This window comes from Poecilia reticulata, chromosome 9 (genome assembly GCF_904066995.2).
Source record: "Poecilia reticulata chromosome 9, P_reticulata-male-v2, whole genome shotgun sequence".
NCBI lineage: Eukaryota > Metazoa > Chordata > Actinopteri > Cyprinodontiformes > Poeciliidae > Poecilia > Poecilia reticulata.
The window spans coordinates 5,198,134-5,214,025 of NC_088838.1; the positions used below are offsets into that span (position 1 = coordinate 5,198,134).

At 37.6% G+C, this 15,892-nt stretch overlaps 2 protein-coding genes across 3 annotated transcripts; both read left to right on the forward strand.

Moving 5' to 3' along the window:
* Positions 1 to 1,608: 1,608 nt before the first annotated feature.
* On the forward strand, positions 1,609 to 10,069 carry vamp8 (vesicle-associated membrane protein 8 (endobrevin)). Its single transcript, XM_008417281.3, has 3 exons — positions 1,609 to 1,824; positions 7,398 to 7,565; positions 8,696 to 10,069. Exons 1-3 carry the CDS (start codon positions 1,810 to 1,812, stop codon positions 8,879 to 8,881), a joined length of 369 nt encoding a protein of 122 aa, XP_008415503.1. The 5' UTR covers positions 1,609 to 1,809; the 3' UTR covers positions 8,882 to 10,069.
* Positions 10,070 to 10,094: 25 nt separating this feature from the next.
* Positions 10,095 to 15,877, forward strand: LOC103469538 (vesicle-associated membrane protein 8-like). Of its 2 annotated transcripts, XM_008417280.3 has the most exons (4): positions 10,095 to 10,313; positions 10,944 to 11,166; positions 14,210 to 14,377; positions 15,371 to 15,877. In XM_008417280.3, exons 3-4 carry the CDS (start codon positions 14,213 to 14,215, stop codon positions 15,554 to 15,556), a joined length of 351 nt encoding a protein of 116 aa, XP_008415502.2. In that variant the 5' UTR covers positions 10,095 to 10,313; positions 10,944 to 11,166; positions 14,210 to 14,212; the 3' UTR covers positions 15,557 to 15,877. The 2 variants fall into 2 exon arrangements, with proteins under 2 accessions (XP_008415502.2, XP_017162116.2); XM_017306627.2 differs by lacking the exons at positions 10,095 to 10,313; positions 10,944 to 11,166 and adding an exon at positions 11,587 to 11,792.
* The last annotated feature ends 15 nt before the right edge of the window (positions 15,878 to 15,892 follow it).

Consider the following 15,892-nt stretch of genomic DNA (forward strand, 5'->3'; position numbering starts at 1 on the left):
AGTTAATCATTTCCAGTTTATTGGGATTTGAAGCTTAAAATATTTCACAAGATTCAACCCTCGAAAAGCAGATGATCTATGTGAAAGCCAGAGAATGTTTTATGAAACTCCAACCTTAACCAGAAAATGTTTTGGGTTGTTTTTTTTTTTGCTACATTAAAACCACATTTTTATTGGAATTTTATGAGAAATGAGATGCAAGAAAATGATGCATGCTTTCAAGAAGTTTGTTGGAGAAAAAAAATTACACCACTACTTTCTGTAGATGTCTATTTAATAAATGGGTTTCAATATGAATGCAACTGTTGTGCAAACAAAAGGTTTCACAAAAACAAGGAACACAGACGGGTCAGGGATAAACTTGTGGAAAAGTATGGTGCAATTACAAGCCGACCACAGCATGGCTGTTGACCCAAACATACGGAGAGGAGAGAGAGATTCTGGAAACCAGCGTTGCAAACTAGAAGAGCTGCAGAGATCCACAGCTCGGGCGTGACAATCTGTCGACTTATAATATGAACTTAGAAGACGGCACTGGCCAAATGAAACATTTTAACCAACAAGATGTGAAGTGTAGCAGAAAACTAACTCTGATGGACCAGATTTTTTAAAGAATGTGTTTTGCAAACATAGTGCCCTGTATAAAACTCATAGGCTCAAATGAAGTGAGTTGACTTAATATTTTTGGATTTTCATCAATATAAACAATATCATTTGAAAATTATGAAGTTGTGGTTGATTAGGTTATGGAGTAATCAACCATAACTGACCCACGGTAGTCCTACCATGCATCAGTTCATACCCGCAGATATGACTATCAATTTACTGTAGTTTGCATTAGAGTATTTTTCTTTCATGAAAAAGGCACCAAAACACCAGTCCAGGGATCCACATTTATGCAGATCTGGATCAACTGAGATCTTCTTTCAAACTGTTTACAGATTTATGCTTGTCTTTATTTTTACAAAATAGTGACATAATTGCCACAAATGTTTCTTAACTTAAAAAAAGTATTGATTCTATCCACCTGTATAAACAGAGTCCATCCTCATACATATTTATTTCTCAATCTTCCCATTTATTTTTTAACGAAATATATTTTTTGCCTAGTAATTTAAATTCCTGTAAGTCTAAGCTCTTTGCCTTTTGCTGTAGACCTCCGTTCAGTACTGTTGCTTAAAAATGAAAGATGACAAAACACACAGCACTGAGCTTTTCCTACAGAGAAAAATACAATGCTTTATTCCAGGAGAGTTTATGACTCAATAATTATGACTCAGTAAGATCACATTTAGGATGTGCTGGGAACAACATCTGAGTGTGACGCCACAGTAGGAGTGGCTCAGGTGTATTTTACGACAATGAGAGAAGTACAGGTGCAGTTTCAAAATAAAAGCATTTTAATTTCGCCGTAAGGTGTAGATAATGGCCATAAAACGTTGGCTTCACCCATTAGCCCTTTAAACAGTTTAAACACTTTAAATGACCTTATTATTTTAGTGTTTTCTCGTCGAGAAACAAATCGTATATCGCTGCGAGGTTGCGTATTTTAATGTGACGGAGGAAGCAAATTGTGATGCGGTTCACTTGACACCGGCGACGCGGAGGAATTTAGTCAGAAGGGAAAAAAAAAAAAAAAAACATCTACCAGGAAGTTAACTTGAAGAAGGAAACGTAGTTAGAACTTGAACGTATTAAACTTTTTCATTTTAAACCAGGCTTTTAAAAAGGTCTTAAGTGAACGCAACAGGGTTCAATTGAAAGTTGGACCACCAATTTGCGAGCAAGAGGACTTTTGCTTCTAACAAGATGGACTATGATCCGGTAGGTGATGAGAATAATGGCTGAAGCCTCTGTTTGTTGCTCAGTGTGAACCTTTCGATGCCACTGCTGGCCGCCATACAGGCAACAGGTGCATTTCTAGAGAAAACAGATTCAATGGAAGGAAGAGAGAATTAAAACAGGCTCACTCATATTAACTTTTAAACGTAGAGGAAGAAAGTTCTTGCGACGCCGAGCTAAAACAAAAAAAAAAGATGGCCAATAATGCCGCCCAATGGCCAGCTCTCACCAATAACTGCGTCGTTGAAGTATTTTTTATTTTCTATTTTTGTTCAAACTAAAAACTTCTCACTAAAAAATTTATCCATTTCACATAACCTGCTGCGGTGATATCATTGACATTTTTTAAATTCATTTTAAACAAATATATGTAATAGTTTTCTCCCAATGAGTGTGTGCGTCCAGCTCTATTAAATTCCACTCTTTGGGACTGTTGAAAACAAACCTCTCTGTGCCCAAAGGCAGACAGGTACAGTTGGCAAATTACGTCAATTATACTTGTATCCACTTAACTGTTATTAAGTTTGGTAAAGACAAAATAACGTAATAAACCCACTAAACATGTACGACATGCTGTTATTTCGATAAAGCTGGTATTTTGGAATAATACCTGCTTTACAGATATGCTGCCAGTTTTAAAACATGAGTGATTAGTTGCTGTCCTTTAGCTTCCCCAACCGTGACTGTTTCTTTTTTATTTTTTTCTTACAAGTGGAAATATTTTCTAATACTACAATGTATCTTTCTTGCAAGCCATGCAGAAGAATTTGTTCACCCAGCTGACTGGCAGTAAGCAGCAACGGGTGGGGGAGGGGTTCTCCAACTTCCAATAGAAACTGAAGTAAATCATTCAGTTGTGTTTAATTTAAAAGGCAAAGCTGTGATGAATCGAGAATCCGTATATCAAACTTCCTTTGATATTAGTGGCTGAAGTTGCAGTTCCCAAAAGACTAAACTTAAAAATACTACAAAATTATTACCTTCATTTCGTGACATCTGCCGCAATTCACCTTTCACGTTTTAATAATTTACATAGAACAGCTTATGATTTATATATTTTCTTGTCTGCATCAACCACAGATCTATGTACAGTAATGACTATAAATAAAGTGGGGTGGTGGAAGAATTGGTTCTCAAACATTATGACATTTCTAAAGCTTCACCTCAATAAATCCAGTTTTTAGGAGAGATTTTAAAACGACTGTAGTGGCAGTAGGAGATGGAATATTTTTACCTGGTATTCTTTTACAATTAAAGTTTCAGTCTAAAGTTACAGTGTGTTTGGTTGAAAGGAGCAGATTAGTATTGTTTTCATTTGAAAATTAGCAGAAAGTTGAAATTATCAGGGGAAAATCTGAGATAACTCAGCTGACCTGATGTCAAAAACAAAAATGGCTGCTGTGTGTTTTAAAACCCAGAGATAGCTGCAGCAATAAACCTTTTATTTTCATTTCTGGGATCTAAATGGATATATTTTGTACATCTGTTAGTCAGTCTGTCCCTTCAAGCTTCACTGAAAACAATTAACAAACTCCACAGGTTTTCCTTGTTGCTGGAGTTTGACTAAGTTGCTGCTGATTTCATTTCCAGATTTGACTTCATTGGTAAATGATACACATTACAGAGAGATTAGCCAAAGAAAACATTTAAGTAAAAAAAATAAACAATTTGACCATGTATTGAATATTCTTTTTTTTTTTTTTCCATCACATCGCCAAACACCATGAAATTGATTAAAGGATAATTAAAAGGTTTTAAAGAAATCTTTATTTCTTTAAAATAAAGTTGTTTTTCTCTGTATTGTATTGCACAACTTTGTGGTGAACTTTTGTGCTATATGACTTGATATTCTTTTTATATTTGTAACTTAATATGCTCATTTTAGATAAAAAAATTGCTTTTTATTTATCATTATTATTCCTTTTTGTTGAAGATTATTCAGTTGTCTGTTGCACGGTAATCTATTGAATTTACATTGATTGTACCTGGAGGGAGTACAGATGAAAATTAGCCTTTATGGCTAACTCTGATCATACTTTGTCCCTTTTGAAATAAATAAATCAACAACAAATCAAATTGTACTTTATATATTAATAAATCCGACTCCAGAGGAGTTGGTGGCTCACAGGTCATGAACCTTACCGCACATCACTGCTGACCACCATAACTTGTTCCTGGTTCTCTGTCTTCCTCTTCATCTCAAAGGTCTGTTTGAATATTTATGTTTGAATATTTCTGACCAAGGCTACCTGGCTAACACTAACAAACCCTTGGTTTGTGTTGCTAATGCCACAGAGTAGCATTGGTCGTCTTAATATCTAGAATTATAAAGTTACTGAACAGTTTATAGTAAAAACATTTAATGCAAACCAACGAGGAACTGCTTAAGTGTTATCAAGATTTTAAAAAGGCGTTTTTATGTAACAAACGTTTTAATTTTCTTTACAAAAGGGACTATTTATTATGATTTAGACCATAAAGAATCTCAGAGCACATTCATTACCTCTATATTATTCAAAGCTTGGCACTTATTACATTTGGGTAGTAAAATCAGACAGTTAGGATTTGGAGATGTGGCTAACAAGGACAAGGGAAATCAGTCACTTTGCATTCAGAGCAGCAGAGAAACACACACTGTAGTCTTAGGCTTTTTTTTTACTCCAATATCTTCAGTTTATATAAAGATATAAGCTAAATAACTGCACTCCTATCATCTCACAGGCTTTTGTATGAGTTACTGAGTTCAGCTGGAATACCAAGACCACTTTCCATGAATCGGAGACATGCCCCTCTTTCTGTGAACAGAGATAGCCGTCAGCCATGCAGTGTGCCTTGAAGGAGTCATTGGTGTGAAGAGATCAGGAAAGGACTGAGCTAGGTTTGTGTGTCAGGCGAATAAAACGTAAGGTTGGATGTCGCTCCTTCCTTGGTGGACATGAGATTTAGCAAAAAATAAAAACAATAACATACAGTTAAGCATTAACTAATGAAGCTATTAAAAATCTATAAAACTTGCAACTGAGATGAGACCAGCATGAAGACGGAGGATAGCATCAGTCAGACAACGGATGACGCAGGAAAAACCTGCTCTGTTTCCTAGATACGGCTTTGTTTAGAGGCTGCTGCCGTCTTCTGGGATAAGGAGGTGTGTGAGCGCGCACACACACCTGCTGCCATTTCTGCTTTGAATTCACACCCACAGCATTGAAAAATGAGTTTACTTTACACCATATCAAACAACCCCAGGAAAAAATTATTTGGCATTCAATGGGGTCGGCTGCCGCATTCAAGAGTTTTGATCAGTGATCTGAAAATGGCAACACGATACAAATCAGTAGGTCATATTTAGTGGATGGCAAATCTTCGGTGGGTGTGAATGTTTTCTAAAGGTCTGTCTGAATATTTATGATGAGTTTGAATGAATGTTTACCCCGTCATGCATGAAAGGGATTCTTCAGCAATTGGGCTTTTCCATGTGAAGTTGGTTCGTTGTAAAGCAACCAGACGTTCCTTGGTAGATTCCAAACTCAAATTTTGTATTTTTCTTAAAAACAAAGTTCATATCAATAATATGGCAAATGGCTGAAAAGCTATTAATGTTAAGGGACAGCTAAAATATTGAGCTGTCTCACATAATGGTGTTAAATGGATGTACCATAAATCAAACTTTTGGATGGGGATTCTAGTTGAGAACAAATTGAAGCCTTTTTTTTGTTTCAAGTGGTTTTGTCCAAAATGATGCCTTTTTAAGACTATTTATTTTAGTTCTGACAGTAAGAACTAAAACAAAAAAGTGGTGTATTAGGGACATTGCATATTTAAAAAAAAGAAGAGTACATTTCTGCCATACAAACTTGCAAGAAAACATCTTTGACTTGAAACTCATAAATGTTCAAGTTTTGTTCTAGAATATTTCTGAGATTAATCTCAAAATTTGAGTTTTTTTCTAGAAAATTCGGAACTTTTCAAAATTGGCGGATATTTACTCCTTGTTTTACACTGTTATAGTTACCACCAGCATAAAGTTGCTAAATTAGACCTGAAGACTTTTCTCCAGCTGCACTGAATACCTCGGTTACTGCTGCACACTGCTGGTCACCTGTCTGAAATTAGGCTTCTTGTTTTCTCTCATAGAGCAATGAATTCAGTGATTCAGATCATACTAAATATGATACTTTGAAAACTACACCTGGTCCCTGTAATAATCAGTACTGTATTATTTTAGTAGCAGTAGGAATAATTTAGTTTAATATGAAACAGGTACCTCACAATATCAGTTTTTGTTTCTAGTGTCAGTAAATCCTCTTGAACTATATTGGATTTAGTTGTTGAGATGATCGTACCATGAGACTACAGCTCAACCTCGTCTCACTATATCCTCCCATCTGGTCAGCAACTTCTTGGGTTTCTGCTGCCAGAAGTGTCTTACAGAGATGAGTCTGAATAGATGGCATTACCACTGTCTACTACAGCTACATTCCATGCAGCTCAGACACTCCTGGTCATTTCCCACATAGTTGAAGAAATTAAAAAGAAATCTCCCATGGACAGTTGGGTGAAACCTGGCTAGACTGTATAATGTTGGGCTTTTGACACAACTCACCTTTACTGACCTTTATGGTTGACAATTTGAGGAACTAGATTTTTTTTGTTTTTTAGCAGTTATGTGTTTGCACCATGTGTAGCTCTACAGATTACCCCATCTGTTAAACCAGCCAATGAATGCTGAGATGTTTTATCACCTGCTGTTGAGTTCAGTCTTCTCTATAAAACTAACATAGTTTTTCTGCTGACGCTGAAAGATTTAATTGCCATTGTTTCACTAATGTTCTGACTGTGTTGATGTCACAGCCGTTTCAATATCTGTTAACGGAGAGACGTCTATGAAATGTGTAAATCTGCCTACTCACATTTAGACTAATCACTGCATAATACATAGATCTTACTCTGTGTATTATGGTGAGCACATTGTGAGTTTTGTAATGTTGTTATTTAAGCTCTAAAGATTTCTTCCCTGTACTTTGCTGCATCTCTGCATGAATTTGGGTGGTACTTTGATTTATTTATTTTATTTTTCTTAACCAGACACTTAACGTAAAACTCCTTAAGATTTGTAGACTGTGAAGATAAGTTTATCCTGCATGTCCAAAGTCTTGTGCTTATTCTGTAATACATGATCTATTTTCAGTTGTATTGGGTTTAAATCTTAGTCCAGAGATGCCCACAGGCCTTTTGAAGAGAAATAAGACTGCATACGTTTAAATAGTTACGCTGATAGTGCTGCTTGAGTTTCGAACCATCACAATTTCTTGGAAATAGGTGAGAGTAGAGCACCAAGGATTTGAGTGCACAAATAATATTATATATTTGACTGCAGCATATTTATTGGGTCTAGTACATGCGATAAAATGGGATGAAATGTGTATTGATGCAGAGAATGTCTAACAACCGCAATTTGTCATTGAAGAATGTCGAGTCCTCATTGACATTGACATTGTAAAGTTGATGATAACTGATGTATTTCAGCTAATTCTGTGTACTTTGTGCTGCCATAGGAGCGGGGAGGAATCGAGGACGCACCAGAGCCCAAGGACAAGGTCCAGAACCTGAGGGATCAGGTGGATGGAGTGAAGAACATCATGACGCAGAATGTGGACCGGATCCTGGCGCGAGGAGAGAGACTGGACGACCTCATGGGCAAGTCGGAGGATCTTCAAGCAGGGGTCAGTCTTGCCGCCATATTTTTATTGTTATATACTTTTGCTCTCCTTCTGGTTTATCGGAAACACTTGAGTTCCACTGTGTAGGTTTATTGTTGAGCCATGATCACAGTGGCAGTCATTATGAACAACTCTGAACAAGATGTTTTAGACACAGTGTATGGGGGGAAAAGGCAAATAAAGTGTCATCATCATTCTTCTGTTGAATGCAACTTTTAATGGAGAGCGTTTCAGTCAGCCACCTTGGAAAGAGAATGAGCTCATTAACCCCACAGCTTGCTGCCTCAGGATCAAATGTCTCATTACACAGTACGCTTCAACCCATGTCACATTTTGATTTTGGTATTCATTAAAGGTTCACTTGAAGTCTCTGGGAGTGAAACCAATCAGCCACTATAGACGGGAGTCTAAAGAGTGTATATGGATTCAGTCATCAAAAGTCCACACAAACGCCCTGATTATATGTTTTTTTTTTAAACTTATCCAAATAAAGAAGCCATTTTGATTGGGAAGAACTATGAAAAATCTTTCACTAGCTGTGTTTCCATTACATATGAGCAGAGAAATTTGTCAAAAAAACACAATTTTGCAATAGATGCATTTCCATTAAATAAAAAAATGTGATTAAAATTATGTGCAAATAAGTTTGTTTACACAATGTTGGCGAATAACATGCAGCCCCATCATCCACCAGCTCCTCCTTGCCTTCTTCTTTGTGGTTTTCACATCCGATTGTTGATCACGTGACTTGTATGATGCAAAGAAAAAAGGTGCAGTTTCCATTAAGCAAATTTATTTTCAAAACATCAATTTGCACAACTATATAGTCAGTGGGAGCGCAGCTATTGTCTTTTCATTTTATTAAAAAACAGAACACTGATAATTGATGAACCAAGAAGAAGGACAATTTGCTTGTCCTAAAGAATTAAAGCACAATCCTGGAGCTGCCAGCCTTTTTTCCTGTCAATGTGTCCTCATCCAGTGACATCTATAGGAAAACTTCTGTTTAATTTGAGCATCTGAATCATCTACATGATGTCTGAGAATTGTAGCTTGCAGCAGAATGGAGCCTGGGGTTTGTGTGGAGAATGCTGACATTTTGGGTGATCCTTCTCATGTTCCTCCATTCCCAGGCTCAGAACTTCAAGCAGACTTCCCACAAAGTGGCCCGGTCCTACTGGTGGAAGAACGTCAAGCTGATCGTCGTCATCGTGGTGGTGGTGCTCATCATCATCCTCATCATCATCCTGCTGGCCACCGGCGTCATTCCCGTCAGTGCGCCTGTGGGTCCTGTAGTCACTCCCACCAAGAAACCATGAAGGCACACAACACGTCCAACGAGACGCAACGAAGTCGTAAACACAGAATACCGAGTAATATATTAACCCTAGAACATTATTACTACTTCTGGTAAATATTTAAGGTTTCTTTGTTTCTTCAGGTTACTTTCATGCTTTTGTTACAGGCACTTTTAATGATAAACTCTTTGAAACAGTTTAAATAAAACCAGATAAATTAGTTATCTTTCCTTTTCTATCTTTTTTTTTCCTTTTTCTTTTTACTGGAAGCCCCTCAGTCTTCTCCATCTGTAGCTAGTTAACAGTTAATCTGAATGATTGTAGATTGTTATTTTCCATAGTTCATCGTTTATGTTGACTTTTCCAAAGATATGCTTATGAACTGGGAGAAACTTACCCAACGTGTTACGAGACGCACATTAGATCTTGAATGTTACCACTAACTTCATTAAAGGAGAATCTACTTTTTTACACTCACACGAAAGAAAATCTGCACAACTAAAACCAACGACTGATGTTGGTACGATGAATGTCTTTTTTCTTTTTTTTTTACATTCAAGCATCTGTTACAGAATAGAGGCCTGACATGTTGAGAACAAGTGGGACGCATCACCAGGCCCTTCCAGACTATCAGCTGGGACAGACCGTTTCCTGCCCGTTTATTTCTAAAACATTCAGGCCCACCTCTATCTGCTGCCCCACCACCTGGCTAGCTTCATAGAGGTCAAAATTAATCAAATTATCAACTGTATATAGTTCTCACTAATGTGTATATTTACTGTTAACAAGTGTCTTTGCAGAAAGTGTCTAATTATTAGAACCAAATTATTTAATTCTTTATTTTATTCAATGAAATCAAGAATGATTCCTAGATATTTCTGTGAAAATAAACTATACTGATTTTTGATTAAATGGCACAGTTCTGTTTTTTTGTTTTGTTTTTTGCTGTTTATCAGATGATTGTATAAAAAAGCAGAATGTGTTGGAACAAATTCTTTCTGAGTGTATTATAGCTGTTGTCTGTGTTTGTGGGATGCAGTAGCCTCTATTCTCTTAGCCTGTTTATTTTGACTGAGTGATGCCGCCCGGATAAATGCTGTCCTGATGGCAGACCGCCGCAGAGCAGCTGTGTGGTGTAGCTGCTCGCCAGCGTTTCTGGTGTTTAATGGTTTTACTGTCTGATGAAGTCAATAAATAGTATTTACCTCAGCCTGGTTGTTTGAAACTTGTTTGTTGTTCACCGTGTTGCCTCAAGATGGCGACCTGGTAGCGGTGCCGGTGTGCCGTCTCTGCTCGTTCTGGTTCCGCATGCCGTGTCGCAGCTTCACACATGTGACAGGTGTTATGCCGAGAAACGCATTCCTGCCGAGAATTGCATGTCCTTGTCGCGGGAACGCGCATCGCTCTGAACTCGCATATTGACGAGAAAACGGACTGAAGTCTGACCAAAGAGGTAACTTTTAAATGTATTCGTAACATTATCATGTTTCTTAACCATATAAGCCTTAAAACGGTGAGTTTATTTCGCAGATGAATTGAAATAAATACAGTTTTGACATCTTTTTTGAGACATATGAGTCGAACGTTTTACAGTCAAATGAATATGTTCTCCGCTAATGATTTGAAATTCCCCGCTTTTCCTTTAAACACCATAATTGCTTAACGCATGAGAAAACTTGGCCATTATGTAGAAAATTTGATATCACCCATAACTGTCCAGTCTATTAATGTAAGAGGAAATGTATTTTAATTTCTGAGCCTGCCAATATCTGCATCCTCTCTCTATTATTGATATGAAACGTATAAGGAAAAGCAGGGCTATAGGTAGGCTCACTTTTTGAACTCTTAAATCCACTCTCCAGAACTTTTATTTTGGCTGAAAATATGGGTTTGCATTCAATTAGATAAACATTTAATATGTGAATGATGGCTAAAGTTTAAATATACCTTTTAATTGCATTAGGCCTTATGATAAGCATTCACCGAAGACAAATATACGAATTTAACTGAGGTTTACATCTAATTTGCATAAATTAAAGTTAATGAGTAGGAAGAACGTAATTGGTCTTTTGTCTTTTTTTAGGAAGTCCTGCTGTGGTCTGAGTGTCCTCTCTACTGTCATCTACTGGGGCTACAGCATCAGAGCCATGGATCTAAAAAGGCTCAACAACCTGATAAAAAAAGGTCTGGGAACTACTGTAGGACCTGTGGAGAAAAGATGGATTCTTCATTAAATCAAGAAATGACATGAGAACTCCTGTTGAGGCAGGTCGGCTGTTCAAGAGTTCTGCGAGAGTTGCATAAAGGTAAGTTGCATTTAATTCCCCTCGGGGATTAATACAGTATTTTAAAATAAAACTGAATTTAAATATTTAATATTCATCCTCCTTGATGACTAGTTATTTTTCTGGGCATTCGTCTGAGTCAGGCGCGGAGCTATAGAGGGGGGTGAGGGGGCGGCTGCTCCCCGGCCCGGGCCGGAGGTGCCAGGGAGGAATGGTTTCAGGTCGCTTTAATGTCTGATTATAGACGGAGAAAGTGCGCCCTCGCCTGTTCAGAAAGGTGTATGTAATGTTAAAGTTACTGTCCCTCAATGGAATAGTAGTCAGTCCCAGTGACTGTTTGACTCAAGGTTTAGCCAATGTGCTTCCTGGGTAAAAATTAAACGAGAAACGCGGCCCATACCGCACCGCAACCCCCCAACTGTTTACAGCAGCATAGGTGATACACGTGAGGGGCCCGGTCATTGGCCCCGCCCCCCGGCCCGACGCTAACTTTTTCCACTAGTGGTCTGAGTCATAATCCACATGTCCAAATGAATGAGGAATAGGATCACCTAAAAACCTGTTCTCCAGGAAGTTCCAGACACAACATCAGAAGATCTTTACAGTAACTTCAGCAGAGAACTGAGCCAGAGACAATGACAGCTGTCGTAAGTATTAAACCTTTCAATGTTTTTTAGAGCAAAGAACAGCAGAGCTTTCAAAGATTTTGTTTTTACCGATATTTCTCTGGAACAAGGCACTACACTGTACATTTTTAATGAGTGATAGGCAGATTCTTTAAGACAAAAGTGCTCCCGTAATGTCTCTGTTCATCGATCATTTCTTCAATTGTTATTTTATAAACTTAAATTTAAAATACTATATATTTTTTTTAATTTCTAAAGAAACTATACATTTTATTGCACTTTTGAGATAGTTTTTTTTTTTATTGCTTTAAAAAACTATTTAATGCACTCATTCATATTTGTTTTGGTTGTCAGAGCCATCATGTGCAACAGATCTATCTGTGAAATAAAAACACAGAGAATGTCAGCAGCTGGTGACAAACAGCCACTAACTCAGCTTCATTTTCAGCTTTTAAAAAGTGATGTGGGACGCTGAGTTTTCCTCGTGTCCAAGGATGATTGGAAAATGACGTTTGAGGTCAAACTACTGCGATATCCCACTGCAGCGTCCTCAGCAGTCTGCTGCTGCCGTTCTGTAAACTACTCTCCGTCATTCCTTTGGGTGTAACTTTTTTCCCGACAGGAAACAGATTTTACCATAAATGTTCTTTCTGTGTGGCAGGAGAGCCTGCCATCACCAAGTCTGAATGATACTTAATGTTATTAGAATATATTAAGTCTATGATGGTTGAACGTTAAAATGAACTGAATGGTAAAACTGGACACTTTGCTTTTTGTTTGAAATATATATTGTTGTTAGCATCGTTTCTTATTTTTGAGTTTGTCTCTGAGCCGCAATAAACGATCTGGACAAATGTAATACCGTCAGATTAAAAGGTTATTTTCCTGATCAAGTAGAAAAGTAACCTCGTTTTGCTCTAACTTTAGGAAATCCAAACTGACCCGTACAACGTTTTGATGACGTAGAGCTTTTAATCCGTTATAGATGCACTAGTGGTGAAAAATCTTGTTTTAGGATGAGTTGGTAATTCTTCATTATTGTGGGATTACTGTGGGATTTTTATTTTCTAGTGTGTGGTTTCCTTCCAATCCAACACTTTGCTAAAGAATGCAGGTTATTTTTCAGTAGTGTCAAACTTGACATACACACGCGCACGCACACACACACACACACACACACACACACACACACACACACACACACACACACACACACACACACACACACACACACACACACACACGGAGAGTTCTCACTCAGCTTCTCGGAAGTTACTGCATATTATCTGTATTTCTTTAGACACCTGCTTTCCCTGTGGTCAGACTGAAGCTCAGTGCTACCTCTATGTGGCTGACCAATATAAAATATGTCCTATTTTGACATCTGCAGAGCTACAGCATTCAGAAGCTGCCAGGTGATTTCAATGTAGATTTTTTTTTCTCATCCTTCAAGCGAGAGCTTTCCAACTCCAAAACAGCTGCTGCTGGCAGGGAATAAACATAAAAGTGAGAAAAAAAACGCTGTTATTTTAGGCATATGGTGTTATTTGATCTATGTTTTTGCATCCACCTGAATAATGTGTAGTTGCGCCACTGCAGAAGATAATTATTTTTTCACTTGAGTGCACTTATAGAGCATTGACCTTAGATTTCCAAATAGGTAGTAGATACTCTGAATATACAAAAAAATACATTTTACTAAATTTAAGAACAATTTCTCTAACTTCTTTGACTTCTCCAGACTTGTGAAAGTTGTAATACTGTTTGTTTTTGTTTTGGGATTCTTTAGTTTTTTGTTGGCTATTTTTTATTTAAGGCTCCCTGGTTATGATGTACATCATTAGTATTTTCAGTGTTTATCGTGATGCTGGGACCAACATAGGGACGTCTGTAGGTCAAGTGAAAGCTGATAAAGAATGCTCAATCCGACTGTGTTGAGGTGACTGTTCATTTTAAAAAGGACCGTTAAAAAAAAAAAACAGGAAAGATGTTTTTAATAAGGAATCTGTCATTCCATGTAAATCTGTAGTTTTCCCAAATTAAAAAACATGGAAAAAGAAAATGGAGGCACATCCAAAATGGGATATAATCTATTTTGACATTGCTTTTTGTCACATTTAGTTATTTTAGAGCATCCAGTGAACTTTAATATTGGACCTCCTCCAACAATAGGAGTCAAAGTGTTGTATGTTTTACCTTCAAGCTGACTGTAAGGGTAAAAAAGTGAGTGAAAATTGTAATTATAACTGTGTGTTATATAATTATGTATTTACATTCAATGAAAGGTTAATACATTTGCTTCTATAGATGTTGGCATGAAGACAGGAAATCAAGTTTTTTAAGACTCACTGTATGCGGCAATTTGACGTCATAATAATAATAATGATTTCCACAAACGTAGCTCAGCTGGTCTGCCTTTCCTCTGTCCGCCATCACAGGAGATGGAAGAAAAAGATGATTCACAGCAGATGAAAGACAAGACCAGTGACCTGTCAAGTCAGATAGATGAAGTGAAGGAAATCATGAAGAAAAATTTGAACCAGATCCTCCACCGAGAAGAAAATCTGGATAAACTCCTGGAAGTGTCCAAGTATCTGGAAGACAAGGTCAGCGTCTTCAGTCACATGTAGATCTTCCTAAAACCGCACAGAGATTTGGACTCTTTCTTTCATAAGATCATTTAAAAAGGAGGAAATAAAACTGTGATTGCAGCGAAAGTCAACAGTCAAACCAGTTCAGCAAGGAGCTAAAAATAATAAATGACGTTCGGCCTTTTTCTTCTGCTCCACCAAACTTTTAATTAGGCGCTTTTTAGTTGGGCATGATTGCAGCTCGCAAAGAGAATGAGCTCATTAACCCAACAGCTCTCCGTCGTCTGATCAGATGCTCCTCTGTGTGGTTGGGGTCATGTAGCTACCAGACATCACTGATGAGCCTCAGTCCTAATCAAGTTAATGGACACCAGTCACATTCACATTCATCACCTACAAACAAGGAAAGGTAAAATACATAACAGTGGCACAATCAGTCAGACAACAGTAGTTTTAACCAGTAGCTCATCGTTCCACCTGGTGCATGAATACCAAACAGCTCAGGTCGGTAGGATGAGGCGCCGTCATGTTGTGCTTTAAAAACAACAATTTTAAATTCAATCAGGACGACCACAAACAACATTACCGCTGTACATTAAAGTGAAATGCTCTGATTCACAGCAAACGTAATCTCAAACCATTTTACCAAACCAGCGTCCGGTTGGTTTGGATTCGATTTATTTCTCTTAATAAATGAAAATAAAACTTGAAAAGTAATTTCCGTATTTAACCCTGGCTCTCTTTGTGTGGTATTTTACCACTTTGGGATAATTAACACATTATTTGTTTGATAATGCAAATATATTTAGGTGAGGGGTTCGGGGGGAAAGAGCCAAAAACAAATTAAGAGGTGAGAAGCATCTGCCTGATTTCTAAGGTGCTAACGGATCCCAAAGGGACTTTTTTTTTCCTCTTCTCTTTTTCAAACACACATTCGTTCACAGAGCACGTCCTCGTCCTTCCAAGAAACACATGAATCACTTTTTTTTTGTTATTTCCTCTGCTCAGGCTTATAATTTCAGACGTTCAACTAATGAAGTGTCTCGCTCCTACTGGTGGAAGAACGTCAAGCTGATGGTGGCCGTGGTCGTGATCGTCCTCATCATCGTCGTCGTCATCATCCTGCTGGCCGTCGGGGTCATTCCCATCAGCCCTCCTGTGGCTCCTGTGGTCACGCCCACCATCAAGCCCTGAACACACATCAACACAAACACCATGATGAGACAACATGAGATTCTGGACACATTACACTGCGTCGCACAGATCTGGACAAATTCTGATGTGTATAGTGAACTGTATTTTTCTCAGTAAACTTATTGTGTAATAAACAAAAAGATAAAAATAAATGATTTGATGTTTATTTTGCAACAAACTAAAACAGAATCGACAAATTAGTCGACAGTATTAATCATTGTATTGTAGTCATGTTGCTATTCAGTCAATATGCTATTCATCATATTGATACTAAGTGGGTATCAATATCGGATTGATATTTACAATCAAAACTAGCTTCAGATTCCCTCTTGAAAT